This window comes from Podarcis bocagei (genome assembly GCF_964188305.1).
Source record: "Podarcis bocagei genome assembly, chromosome: 10".
Taxonomy (NCBI): domain Eukaryota; kingdom Metazoa; phylum Chordata; class Lepidosauria; order Squamata; family Lacertidae; genus Podarcis; species Podarcis bocagei.
In genome coordinates, this window is record NC_138135.1 from 76,090,976 (window position 1) to 76,103,506 (window position 12,531).

Genomic DNA, 12,531 nt, shown 5'->3' on the forward strand with positions numbered 1-12,531 from the left:
CTCCTCAAACCCCGCTCTAGCCACTCAACAGCACTACCTCGCCCAGGAAACGAAAATTATTACCATTAAAATTACATTTATTTCCCCCTGCCCCCCTTAGGCCTACACGGAAGAGGGGAGACCCCCCCCTCCGCGCACCTTATAAGCGGCCGCGCACGCGCAGCTGCTGCCCAGGTGGACTCCGATGGCCGCCATGGATCCGCCGTCGCCGGGAGACGTCTTACCCACAATGCACCTCGAGGCGGGCCGCGTCAGCGCATGCGCGTGCCGCTTCCTCTCCCTCCGCCTCCCGGCGTGCAGCTTTCTTTCCCCGCCCCAACTCAGCTGCAACAGCCAATCAGCAGCCGCGTAAGCCCGGGCCTGCTTCCGTAACCGGAAGAAGCGCACAGACGGAGGCAGCAAAATAAAAAACATTAAAAATCGGCGTCGCGGCGTGACGTTCTCGGTGGGCGGGCGGAACTCTCGCGAGATCAGGTGCCGCAGACGCAGCCATGTTGCGGCCGCCTCGGCCGGGGGGCCTCCCTTGCTGCGTCGCCGTGGCGCTCTGCCTCGGCCTCGCCTCCGCCTCTAGCCCCGCGAGGGGCGCAGAAGCTCCGTGCGAAGGTGAGGGGCTGGGGGGGGGAGGCTGCGGGGTCACGACCCACGAAATAGGGGCGGGGAGGGACCTGAGAGGAGCGCATGGCAGTCCCGCACGCGCACGTGTGCACGCACATACACGTGAATCTGTACATCCGCCTGTGCTTGGCTCTCCGGAGCTTAAAGGCAGGACCTTCCGCACACACCGGCACGTGGAAAGAGAGAGGGAGAAGAGACCCGGAATACGGGACGAAACGCAGGACGTGGCATTTCGCCCTGGAATATGGGGCAGGCCCACTTTATACGCCACACATGGAGGAAAACACGCAACCACACATCCGTTTGGTCTGAGGTTTAAGGGGCTCCCAGTCAGCCGCCAGTGTGCTGTGTTATGGTACGTGCTTTTGTGTTGTAAAGCCACCCTGTGATCCCCAAGTGAAGGGCAGTTTATTAAATAAAATAAAAAAATAAAAAATGCCTGTTTGTGTTTGTTGCAGTTCTTCTAAATGGTGCAAAATTGGAACGTTTGTTTGTTTTGCTAGGCTTGCAGCTGTGGCACAATACTAACTCCCTGCTGTCAATGTTGCTGTTGATGGGACCCCCTCACACAGTGCGATTTACATTCGGGCTGGACCATTTCCCCCCTTTTTTGCTGCTTTTTAAATGATAGCTTTTAAGTAGATCTGCATGTCAAAATACAAGATTTGGACAAACTCAGCCCTCCAGCTGTTTTGGGACTACAACTCCCATCATCCCTGACCACTGGTCCTGTAAGCTGATGCCTGATGGGCATTGTAGTCCCAAAACAGCTGGAGGGCCGAGTTTGGCCATCACTGGGTTACAAGTTGATGCTCAGTGCAGAAGTCCCATTTTATTTTATGAAACGTATATACCACTTGATTGTAAACCTCAGAGGTTTACAAATAGTATATGTGTACGTATATGGGAGGGGATATATGGATTTGTTTTCATTCATGTTTTCATTATGTGTTTAGAGTTTTTATTTTGTATTTTTATGCTGTGAATAGCCCTGAGAACTTTGCATGGAAGGCAGAATACAAATTTAATAATAACAACACACCCTCACTGAGAACTCGGTTATATGTAAGGAACTATGTTTTGAATGGTTTGAGCCTTCAGAATAGGATCATGGTTCAAAATAAGGGTTTTGTGAAACAGGTGATGAAACACCAGCTCCTTATTCGTATTGGCAACCTAAGGGCAGGGGATTAAAAGCACCCCTTTAGCAAGTGTGTTTTCAGAATCACTCAGGAGGGATTGGAGTATCAGAGAAATTCATGACATGCTCTAGAGCTCAGTGCGATGGTCCTCAGGATCTGAACCCATGATCTGCAGTGAAGCAAAAGCACCACAGCATAACCTAAGTCAGTGTTTTTCAAGCTTTTTTGGGCAAAGGCACACTTGTTTCATGAAAAAAATCACGAGGCACACCACCACAGTGTGCGGAGAGGGAGATGCCAGAGCCCCGCTGCTCTCTATGGGGAATCGGATGAGAGCGGACCCCCTGTCTGCTCTCATCCGATCCCATCCGATCTGATCCCCACCCAGGACGGATGGAAAATAGGGTGGACACAGTCCGGCGCCCGCCTAGTGGGCGGAAATTTGACATTTTTTAAAAAAAAAATCTTTCGAATTTTTCAATTTTTCCCACGGCACACCAGGCAACATCTCGCGGCACACTAGTGTGCCGCGGAACAGTGGTTGAAAAACACTGACCTAAGTGAGCACACTTTCCCAGGGCCTTTAACAATGTCCAAATCTGCTGGATGGGGGCACGGTGCTGCATTAATCAGGGTCCTTCTCAATTGGGGGGGGATTCAACCAGTAGCTGTTTCTGCTGTCCTGGAATTGGACCCAGGAAGGGGCTCACTGGTTCACACAGAAGGACTGATTCTTTCCCAGAGAAAGCCAACTACATGATCAAGAGCTGTTGCCTGTAGTATGATAAAACATAGATCACAACTTTCTCTCTGCTAGTTCATATAAATAAAGCTACCCTATAGGTAGCAAACTTGTCTGCACAGGCCAGCAACCACTTAGTTTTCAAATCATCTATTGACCTTTTATGAAATTCTGAAACAAATAAAAGAACCTACCTCTAGAGGAACTGGACAGAAGAATAAGTACTGGATATTTCCAACTGCGTTTTTGTAGTTTCTTCTACAATGTGGGAAGTGAACTTCATTTACTGTTTTAATTTAAATGTTTCTTTTTTTTACTGTCTTTATTGATATCTTTAATATTTATTGTAAACTGGAGGTTTCATTTCAATCAAGTGATAGATTAATTGTGTCGAATAAAGATGAATTAAATGTTCTCTTTGGCAGTAGCGAGAAATATTTTTTTTATTTTTCACATAAGAGAGAAGATCACCTGTGTGTATGAGGATCAGTGTGCATATCCAAGCCCTCTTCCGAAAATGATGTCCATCTATAAGCAAGAGAACCACATTGTTTTTATTTGGCTATATAGAGGAGGTGACTTGAAAGGCTTTTGGGGGCAGAAAAGCAGCCTAGGAATATAAGTGGTGGGCTTTCTTCACACTTGAGTGTAATGTTCGCTGACTCCTTTAGGTCCTATGCCTCCCAACAACTTTCTGACTTTTTCTGGTAGCCATGATGGGTCAGTGTAAGGGCCAGATCCTGCCCAAGAGTCACCAACTGCCCCCCCTTAATGCCAGCCCTGCACAGGAACAGCAGGGCTGTCCTACAAGGGGCAGGGAACCCCAGGCGCCAAAGGGAGGATTGTCGTACCGGCAACACAAACCCTCCAACATTCCTCAGGTGAAAGAAAATAGGGACATTTCTCCCTTCCCACCCTCCACCCCCAATTTCTCTCTCGCCCTCTGCAAAGCATGTCCAGTCAGAAGAAGGGTGAGCGCCCAGTGGTGGAGCTGGGTGCTCTGGCACCCAGAGGGGCACACATACCATGCACCCGGGGGCAAGCAATCTGCCCACGGGTGGGGACAAACCGCCCAAGGGACCTATCTTGGCACGGCAATCCTCCCCAGGGCGGATCTCAGTACGGCTGCGCGATCCCCCTGGGGGCTGCCCCCTTGCGACTCCCAAGCCTACAGCAAGCGAGGGGGAGAGCTGCAGCAGCCGCTTTGCTGCCCGCTGGGCTTGGGGGAGTCGTGGGCAGGGGGTGCGTGCCAAATGTCACCCCCCTTCAGGATGACACCCAGGGTGCCCCGCGCCCCCTTCCTATGCCCCTGTGAGTGCCAACACCACTACAGGGCACAGTACACGTGCCCTCCACTGTCCTGAGAAAACCCTTTAGTCCCGATTTTATTTTATTCTTCGGAAGATTTACAAAAAGAAAAACACCCAAGAAATAAATTTAGAAAGGGGCAAGATTAGCCGTGGATGCACAAAGCATTTTTTTCTGCCCCTTTGTTCCCTCCCAGGGCAACCCTGCCCTCGGCCTGCCTCTCAGAGCATCATGCAAGGCTGGGCTCCTCTCCTGCCTCCAGCAGCCGCTATGAGTTGCCCAAGGGAGGAAACTGGCAGCCCTGGCCATGGAGAGGCCATGGGATGCTGGCTTGCAGTCGCCACTGCTGCCACCCAGTCGCTCAGGGCTAGCACCCGCTCATCCACTGGCAGTGGCAGCACTGGTGGGAGAAATGGGGACATTCCAGGATCAAATCAGAAGCTGGGATTGAAAATAGGGACACTTGGAGGGTATGGCGACAACCGTTTTATGCTTGTTCAATGCAAACACGGTTGTGCACATTGCTGCAACCTGGAAGTCGCTGGAAAAGGGAATGCACACTCCCCCCGTGCACACTGTGTGTGCCTGGATTCCTTAGTGTGTGCCCTCTTGCTTGCCTTGATGAAGAGATCTGTGAGGGGTGGGGGTTGAAACCTCAGACTTGTGTGTGGTTGCAACATTGCCTACTGAAGAAAGATGATGATTATTATTATTACTATTATTTACTATTAAAAATTATGTTAAAAAAGGCCTAGGGTAGTTCAGTTGGCAGAGCCTGAGACTCTTAATCTCAGAGTTGTGGGTTTGAGGTCCATGGTATTGCAGGGGGTTGGACTAGTTGACCCTCAAGGTCCCTTCCAACTCTGATTCTGTGATCTTTCGTTCCACCTCCTTTTGTCTGTGGCTTCACAAGAGAGGCAAAGGCCTGGCCGGGGTGAGGGGAATGGGGAGAAGCCCCAGTCCCACCCTTGCCCCATTTTTTCCATTTCCCCCCAATTATTTCCAAAAAATATGGGGAAATGTCCCCCCCCCCCCGTTTTCCCCCTCCCCGCCCCTCCAGGCCTTCTCATCTCTAGCCCTGCCCAGCACTTCTGTCTGACCCCTGGAATGCCCTGGGACACAGTGATGAGTAGGGGGCCTAAGTGGAGTCACTGGAAGGCAATAATAAGCATCTCAGCATGGGGCCATTTCCAGATCAGATGTGCATGCGCTGCAAGAATGGCAAGCCATTCTGTGTGAAGTTAGTCATTTTAAAATTTATTTTCAACTTTGTTTTCTGTTGATCTCTTTGACCAAAGCACTCTGGGTGTGTCTGTTATTTTATATTTTACCTTTTTCTTACACAGTGTGTCAAGATTTTTTGAAAAGATTTTATAGTTCTTTAAAAGAAAAGCACTCTGATTTCTCCGTGGCTTCTATTGAGAATGAATTAGTCAGGAGCTGCATGAACACAAAAGGAAAAGAAAACCGCTTGGTATGACTTCGTACTCTTTTCCCCCTTGGGAATGCTTCCAGTGCTTAGGCTGTGTGTACACACTTTACCGTAAAAGCACATTCATAGCCTGGGAGGTTGCAGTCAAACATAACTATGCATGAGTGCCAGTTAATGCATGAAGGGTAAGACTGCACAGAGTTAGATTCCTAGACTCCGCCTGGTCACCCCCTCCTCTTTTCCAATGAGGGAGGAAGTGGAGCTGGTTCCTTCTCTTTCCATGCCATGTAACCAACCAAGGAAGACATGCCAGGGCAAGCTCCAAGCCAACTTTCTGCATTTTCAACTCATGAGTATTCTGCCTGTGCTCTTCTTGCTGCTATTTGGATAAATGCGTGAATCTGACCTTTGGGATGTTTTGTAAGTAAAGCATTTCAATCTTAAGAGTGTGTGGTCTGTTCATTGCCGGAGGGGTAGAGAGAGGGGAGTGCTTTGCAAGAGGACTAAAAGGGATATATAAAAGGTTTTGGCAGCCTATATTCCTATACTTCACTGTCCTGCTTGACTTTGTGAGTTTAAACTCTGCAACTAGGGGCTCTCTCTAGCTAGAGAGTTAGTTTAGTCCCACACTTTGAATCCAGGCACCTGGCCAATTCCTTTGTGATTCACCCCACACAAGTGGGTCACAGGGATTCTATTTTCACACACACAAAGCACATTCTTTTCCTGAAAGAAACTGTAGTTCTCCCCTCACAGAGCTATAGCTCCCAGCAACAAGCTACAGTGCCCAGAATCCTTTGAGGAGCAAAAATGTGCTTTAAAGGTAGAGTGCATGCATGGGAGAGGAAGAAGAGGGAAGCCGCTTTCCCCCAGGGAAGCAGGACCTTTAGTGATGAATCAGAGCAAACTGCTTCAGGCTTCCCAAAGATTTGCTCCAGTTGTTCCAATTAGTGCTAAAGAGCAGGTTTTCCAGAGGAAAGCAGCAGAGCAAAGGCAGAACCACTTGGACCTGTGCTTTCTAGGCACGAGGCAAGCGGAAGTATGAGTGAGCCCTAACTGCACTGGTACTGACAAGATTTCTATTCTTGTAGTGCTACTACATCGGAGCCACAAGTGATGCAGCAACCAAGATAATTGGTGAAGTCAGCCGCCCAATGAGTGCTCACATACCTGTGCCAAAGATCTGTGAGAAGCTGAAGAAAATCGACATTCAAATCTGTGAGCTCAAATACGGTATGATGAAATCCCTGGGCAAAACAGAGGAGGGCATAGCAAAATAGGCATATTGGAGACAAAGGAGCACAGGTTCAGACATGGCACTCAACCAAACCACGGCTTAGCTCTGGGCATCTGCAGGATCAGGGAAGAAAAGAAGCAGCTGGGATTTGTGCTGCACGGACTCACTCATTCACACTTGGCCATGCTCTGCAAACGGGGCGTGGAAATTAGAACCTAGACTCTGTGATTGGCAGCAATGAGAGGCTCTTTCTATTGTTATTTTCAACATGGGAAATTATGTTTTTTCAAGAATGTGGTAGGCTGAAGAGAGGGCAGCCAGGTTGCACTCCAAGGCACACTTACCTGGTAGCAGGGCCTTTTTTTAACCAGAATGCGCTGGAATGGCGTTTCAGCACCTCTCAGCTGGGGCCTGGAAGTGGGGGGAGAGACCTGACCAGCCTCATCAAAGCCCCGTTGCACCTCCGGCTCACAAGGACATCCTGTACGGGCTCCAGAGTGGGTCCCCTTGAGACTTGGATGTTCAGCGGAGCTTTGCTGAGATTCTTCAGCCTCCCAGCTAACAGCTGACACACAGGAAAGCACCACCTCAGCTGAGCCAGTGGGGGGAGCTCATTAAGGTGCTCAGCTGAGCCGTGGAAGCTCCCCAGGCCTCAGCTGAGCAGCCTCAACAAGCCACAGGCTTGCAAGGAGACCCCTTTTCCAGCCCAAAGAGATCCTCTTTGGGCTCTGGGGTGGTCTTTGAGGGAGGTCCATTCCGGCACCTTTTCATCTAGACGAAAAGCACAGCCTCGGAGCATATGCCAGGAAATACAGTGGAACTTACTTTTGTATAAACATGCACAAGATTGCTTTGGCTTTTGGTTCAGGCTCTCCTAGCCACTATGCAGTATTCAGGTTGTACCCAGGGCTGCTGGAGCAAAGAAGCAAGTTATAGCTTATCCCTTGCATTTTTGAAAATATAATTTCTATCAGTTAGAATGAGGACTAACAAAAGAAAGTGCTTCTTTACACAACATCCATCATTGTCCTGGCCAGCACATTTGCAGAAGAGCAGCCAATGAACTGACAAGACTCCAGGTGTTGGGATGAAATCAGGCCAGTTCTTTATGGCTGCAGAATGCAGGTCAGCATGGAAATAGCGCCAGGATCGGTTTGCCATCAACTCACCCACTGCTGGTGGAATGGGATCCGCTGGGTTTGGACCAACCATGCCACAGTGCTGAACCCTGTTGTGCAAGCCAAGCTGGCAAGGTCTGACTGGGCAGCCGGGTGAGAATTCCCACCAGGCAGAGACCCAACATGAGCTTGGGGCATGCCCAGGCGAATTCGCCCCTCAGGCCCCTTACGGATACCCGGCTTCACTCCGTTGATCCTGCCCAATGCCATTCCCACCCCTATACATACAACGTTATTCCCCCTAACAAAAAACAACAAAAAAGGGTCGTGTGTTTTACTGAGGGAATGGTGGAAAAACTCCCATCCAAGAGCCTATCGGGTTGAGAGAAAAAATTCCTTTCCTGCCCTGTCAACCAGCAATCCAGATAGCACAGTAAGGCTCTAAGCTGAACAGGGGCACCAGCTCCTGGGGGCTGAGCCCTCCCCCCTAGTATTTTTGGGAAGCAGTGTCCCCCCTAATGTCCAAAAGCAGCTCCAATGGCCAACTCCTCCTCCTCCTGCCGCAGAGGGGTGGCAGCACCAGGAGGAGGAGGACCATTGAAGCCACACGGCCAACAACTTTGGCTTCACTCCTCCAGACATCCTGAAGTCACGCATGTGATGTCGGCCCCCACAATTGCCCTCACAAGCTGGTGCCTCTGAACCTGAGGGTTAAGCTTCTGGAGCAAAATGGCCCTAAACTCTGAAGGGGGAAGCCTTAAATAGGCCTGACTCCCCTCAACCTCCCATGGGGGCCCAAAGACCCAAGGGAGATTCTGTCCTGTTGACCCCTGCGGAAATAAGATGTGGGCGGGACTCGCCTCATTTTCTGGGCCAAACTGCCCCGCGTGGATTGGGCCCAGAATGGAATACATGGAATTCACTGCTGCAAGATGCAGTGGTGATCTGTACCTTGGATGGTGTTTAGAAAGGAGTGGGGGAAATAATAGATCTGTCGAAATATATTAGGTTTGATAACCAAATGTTCATGGGGGGTATACCAAGTGCGAGGGATTCCAGCCCTTCCTTGTGATTCCTTCCTTGTGAGATTCCATGGGCAGATTCCAGATTCCTTCCTTGTGAGATTCCATGGGCATCTGTCTGCCTGCTGGAGGCGTCCTGTAGCATGAGCAGGCTAGCTGGAAAAGCAATATTCTCCTCGAACATGCATAGGATCATGAGCTCCTTGTCTATAGTACCACAAATAAAATTAATAGAGCTTATGATTCAGGTTGTTTGTTTTTACAGAAATGGAACTGGATTTAACAGCGGTAGATCTCTCTAAGATGAAAGTGGCTGAGCTGAGGAAGATCCTGGACAGCTGGGGCGAAGTGTGCAGAGCATGCATTGAAAAAATGGACTTTGTGGATCTGATTAGAGCACTTGCACCAAAACATACAGCTGCATCTTCCAGAGCTGACCTCTGATGGAATGCCTGGTCTTACTTCATGCAGTTACATCTCTAAGCATAAACCCCGAAATATTAATAGTTCCAAGGAATTTGTTATAAATAAATGTTAATAGAAGTTCCTGGGCCTTGAAATACTTTTGTGGTAAAGTATAAAGAGAACTTGAGTAGATGAGAAAAATAAGGCACAAAAGAGCTGTGATCCTACACACACTTACCTGGGAGTTGTTCTTGGCATCTGTCTGTCTGTGTAGGGTTTACTCCGTAGCATTTTCTTCCCCTAAAAATGTCCTCCATGGACTTCAGTAGGACTTACATCTGAGGAATCATAGAATAATAGAATATTAGAATTGTAGAAGTGGAAGGGACACCAAGGGTCATCTAATCCAACCCCCTACAATGCAGAAATCGTGGCTAAAGCATCCATGACAGATGGCCACCCAACCTCTGTTTAAAAATCTCCAAGGAAGGAGAGTCCACCACCACCACCCAAGGGAGACCATTCCACTGTCGAACAGCTCTTACCGTGAGAAAGTTTTTCCAAATGTCTAGTCAGAATCTCCTTTCATGTAACTTGAAGCCATTGCCTCGAGTCCTACCCTCCAGAGCAGGAGAAAACAAGTACCGTATACTCCCTCCTCTATGTGACAGCCATTCAGATATTTGAAGGCTGCTATCATAGCTCCTCTCAGTCTCCTCTTTTCCAGGCTAAACATACTCAGCTCCTTCAAGCGACCCTGGATCATCTTGGCTGCCCTCCTCTGCACGCGTTCCAGCATGTCAACATCCTTCTTAAACTGGGGTGCCCAGAATTGGACACAGTATTCCAGGTGTGGTCTGACCAAGGCAGAATAGAGTGGTATTATTACTTCCCTTGAGCTGTGTCTCCGTTCCTTTTTGGGCGATGGTGACTGGACTATTGATCCTAAGCTAATTAGCTGCCCAGCCCAGCTTGACATCCCCCACCAAGTGCCCCCCGAACCCACCTCTCTCAACCGACTCTCAACTGCCTCCCCCCCTCCTCTGGCAATCTGCACAGAATTTTGCTTAATGGTTGCCATCAATTTGATTTTAATTAATTTTTATAATGAAATGTTTTTAGAATCGTTGGATTATTTTGTTAGCCGCCCTGAGCCCAGCTTCGGCTGGGGAGGGCGGGATATAAATAAATTTTTTTATCATTATTATTATTATTATTATTATTATTATTATTATTATTATTATTATTATTATTCAGACTCCCTTTCCAAGTCTCCTCCAATCTTCTCCACCAGAATTCCACTTCTTACTGGGTGCTCTACTTGGCACAACAGCCTATTAATTGCCCCTGAAAAGCAGAGTAGCTGGGAGCTGGGACTGTGCTTTGGTTTGCTGGTGACCAGCGCCCGTTCTACGGGCCGTGTGGCTCCCGGTCTGCTTGCCGTGCCGCAACAGTGTCTGGCAGTGGCCCAGAGGTGCTTTATGCCCCTCTGTCTCACGTGAGGAGAAAAGAAAGTGCCTTGTCCACCAACCATGGGATGGGGGCGGTGGGGGGGGGGGAGAAGGAAGCCTCAAAACACTGGCTACTGTGGGGAGCAATTCATCCATAAAGAGAGATTGTGTCGAGAGGACAAGGCTTGGTTCAGCCTCTGGTACGAGGCTAGCATCCTGGGCCATTGTCAGCCTGTAGACTGGCTGAATTTATGGCTCCTACGGGGGGATGTGGACGGGCTTTGTGGAATTCGTGACTCCAGCAGAGAGGGAGATTCTGTGCCTTCACAGCAACAGGCCCTCTCACAGAATAACACTTTGTTGTTGATCCCCAGAAGCTTCCTAGGGATTGCTGGTGTCGTTGTAGCTGTTGCTCAAGTGTTTAGAAGTTCGCCTCTACAGTTCCCTGCACCAGGCGGAGGGGCTTTTCAGCGGTGGCAAAAACCAAGGAAAGGGGCTTTGCAGCAGCAGCAGCAGCAGCTAAATTGCAGCACTCCTTGCCCTGAGAGATTTACTTTTCCATTTACTGTCTTCTGCCACCAGGTGAGGGCTTCTGTATTTGGTCTGCCTTCTGTTTGATTTATAGAAATAAAACCAGATTTCTGCTTTGTTTCTTGATGATTTTGCTCAGTTCATTTTTTTGGACTGTTATGAGGGGTTGGATGTTTTTTGTTTTTGTATTTTCTTTGAGTGTGCTTGTTTGGATAGAAAAGCAGGATAAAAGTCCTGAAATAAATAAAATAATAAAATAAATATACACATGTACAACTTCTTTATTATTTGCTACACTTATATCCTGCCCAAGCAGCTTACATGGTTCTCCGCTGCCACTGCCACCACGTTACCCTCAAAACAAGCCTGGGAGGGAGGCCAGGCCAAGGGACAATGGCGACTAGCCTGAGCTCACCCTGTCCACTTCGTGGCTGAACTCCCCCCCAATGGCTCACTCACTCATGACTGCACAACCCTGAACAGAAGGAAGGAGACAAGCACCCAGAGATAAAATGCTCAGCTTTGAAGCAGCCTCAGTTTCCCAAAGAAGAAGGCTGTGGAGATTTCCAAGGCTGCTGCTTATCTGGGTGCAAAATGGTTGCTTTGACTGGCTAACCCAACTCCTGGCAGGGTAATTCTTTCTTGCCACTGGCTTCTAATGTATAAAACTGGATGTTGGAGGACAAGGTTTTCAGACTTTGAGCAGGCTTTAAAAAATAATCATCATGGAAGAACATATAATAATGCAATCACACGCCGATAGTTTCAAGTTGGACAGTTTAGGTTGTTACCTATAATGGGCAAAGTCACTCCTGGCCCCATTGGGAATGGGCCGATCTAAAATGAAATTAATTCTGAAATAATTCATGCTTAGGTCTGCTGGTGAGAATGTGGTCCTGAGAACACCAAGGTTGCAGGTTCAGTCCCCATACTGGCCTCCTGCGTGGTCTTGCACTTCAGGGGTTGGAGTAGATGACCCTCGGGGCACTGGCGTAGCCTGGGGGGCTGGGGGGGGGTCCAAGACACATTTTTGAGTGGAGGCGTGGCCAGGCTTGGTCCTCTATCCCACTTCCGACGCATCACTGGGAGCATAGCAGGGCCTACAAGCCTCTCACACTCAATGCTTGTGTTATGTACTGAGCTAGGATCCTAGAATAATAGGCAAGTAGGATCCTTGAATGCAACAACTGATTGGCCTGCAGGAGCAGACCAATCAGGCCCCAGGTGGAAGTTAATCAGCCTATTAGGTCAGGAGAATCATAGAATGCAAGCAGACTCAGCCAATCACATTGTGTACATAATGTATATAAAGCCTGAGGTTCGGGGGGGGGGATTTTCACTGTTTTAGGAGCTACAATAAAGAGCATGAAATCACTACGTGACTGAGTATATTTCAGCTTGCGTAAAAAGAAGCAGTCCACCACTTCCTTTTCCAAGCTTACCTTGATGAGGAGAAGGGGAAACTGAGAGAGGGAGGAGTCCCGGACGCTGCTGCAAGAATGTGCCATTCTTCCCGACGGCCTGTGGT

At 48.9% G+C, this 12,531-nt stretch overlaps 2 protein-coding genes and 2 long non-coding RNA genes across 4 annotated transcripts in view; 1 reads left to right on the forward strand and 3 right to left on the reverse strand.

Annotated features, from left to right (window-relative positions):
- The window catches only part of HSPA14 (heat shock protein family A (Hsp70) member 14), a 14,087-nt gene extending 13,804 nt beyond the window's left edge, over window positions 1–283 (reverse strand). Inside the window, exon 1 of the mRNA XM_081210733.1 lies at window positions 139–283. Coding sequence (XP_081066859.1) covers window positions 139–195 — 57 coding nt within the window. The 5' untranslated portion in view covers window positions 196–283. The remainder of the gene's footprint in view (window positions 1–138) is intronic.
- A 172-nt stretch (window positions 284–455) lies between these two features.
- Window positions 456–9,163, forward strand: CDNF (cerebral dopamine neurotrophic factor). The gene is made up of 4 exons (XM_081210780.1): window positions 456–603; window positions 5,154–5,281; window positions 6,331–6,472; window positions 8,882–9,163. The coding sequence occupies exons 1-4, from the start codon at window positions 492–494 to the stop codon at window positions 9,058–9,060; spliced, it is 561 nt and encodes a 186-aa protein (XP_081066906.1). The 5' UTR covers window positions 456–491; the 3' UTR covers window positions 9,061–9,163.
- On the reverse strand, window positions 1,548–2,952 carry LOC308596013. Its single transcript, XR_014012266.1, has 2 exons — window positions 2,314–2,952; window positions 1,548–1,957 (listed from the first exon to the last, which is right to left on the reverse strand). It is a non-coding gene; the product is annotated as an uncharacterized lncRNA (long non-coding RNA).
- Window positions 6,331–10,021, reverse strand: LOC308596006. The gene is made up of 4 exons (XR_014012255.1): window positions 9,567–10,021; window positions 9,260–9,359; window positions 7,302–8,585; window positions 6,331–6,486 (listed from the first exon to the last, which is right to left on the reverse strand). It is a non-coding gene; the product is annotated as an uncharacterized lncRNA (long non-coding RNA).
- Between the last annotated feature and the right edge of the window lie 2,510 nt (window positions 10,022–12,531).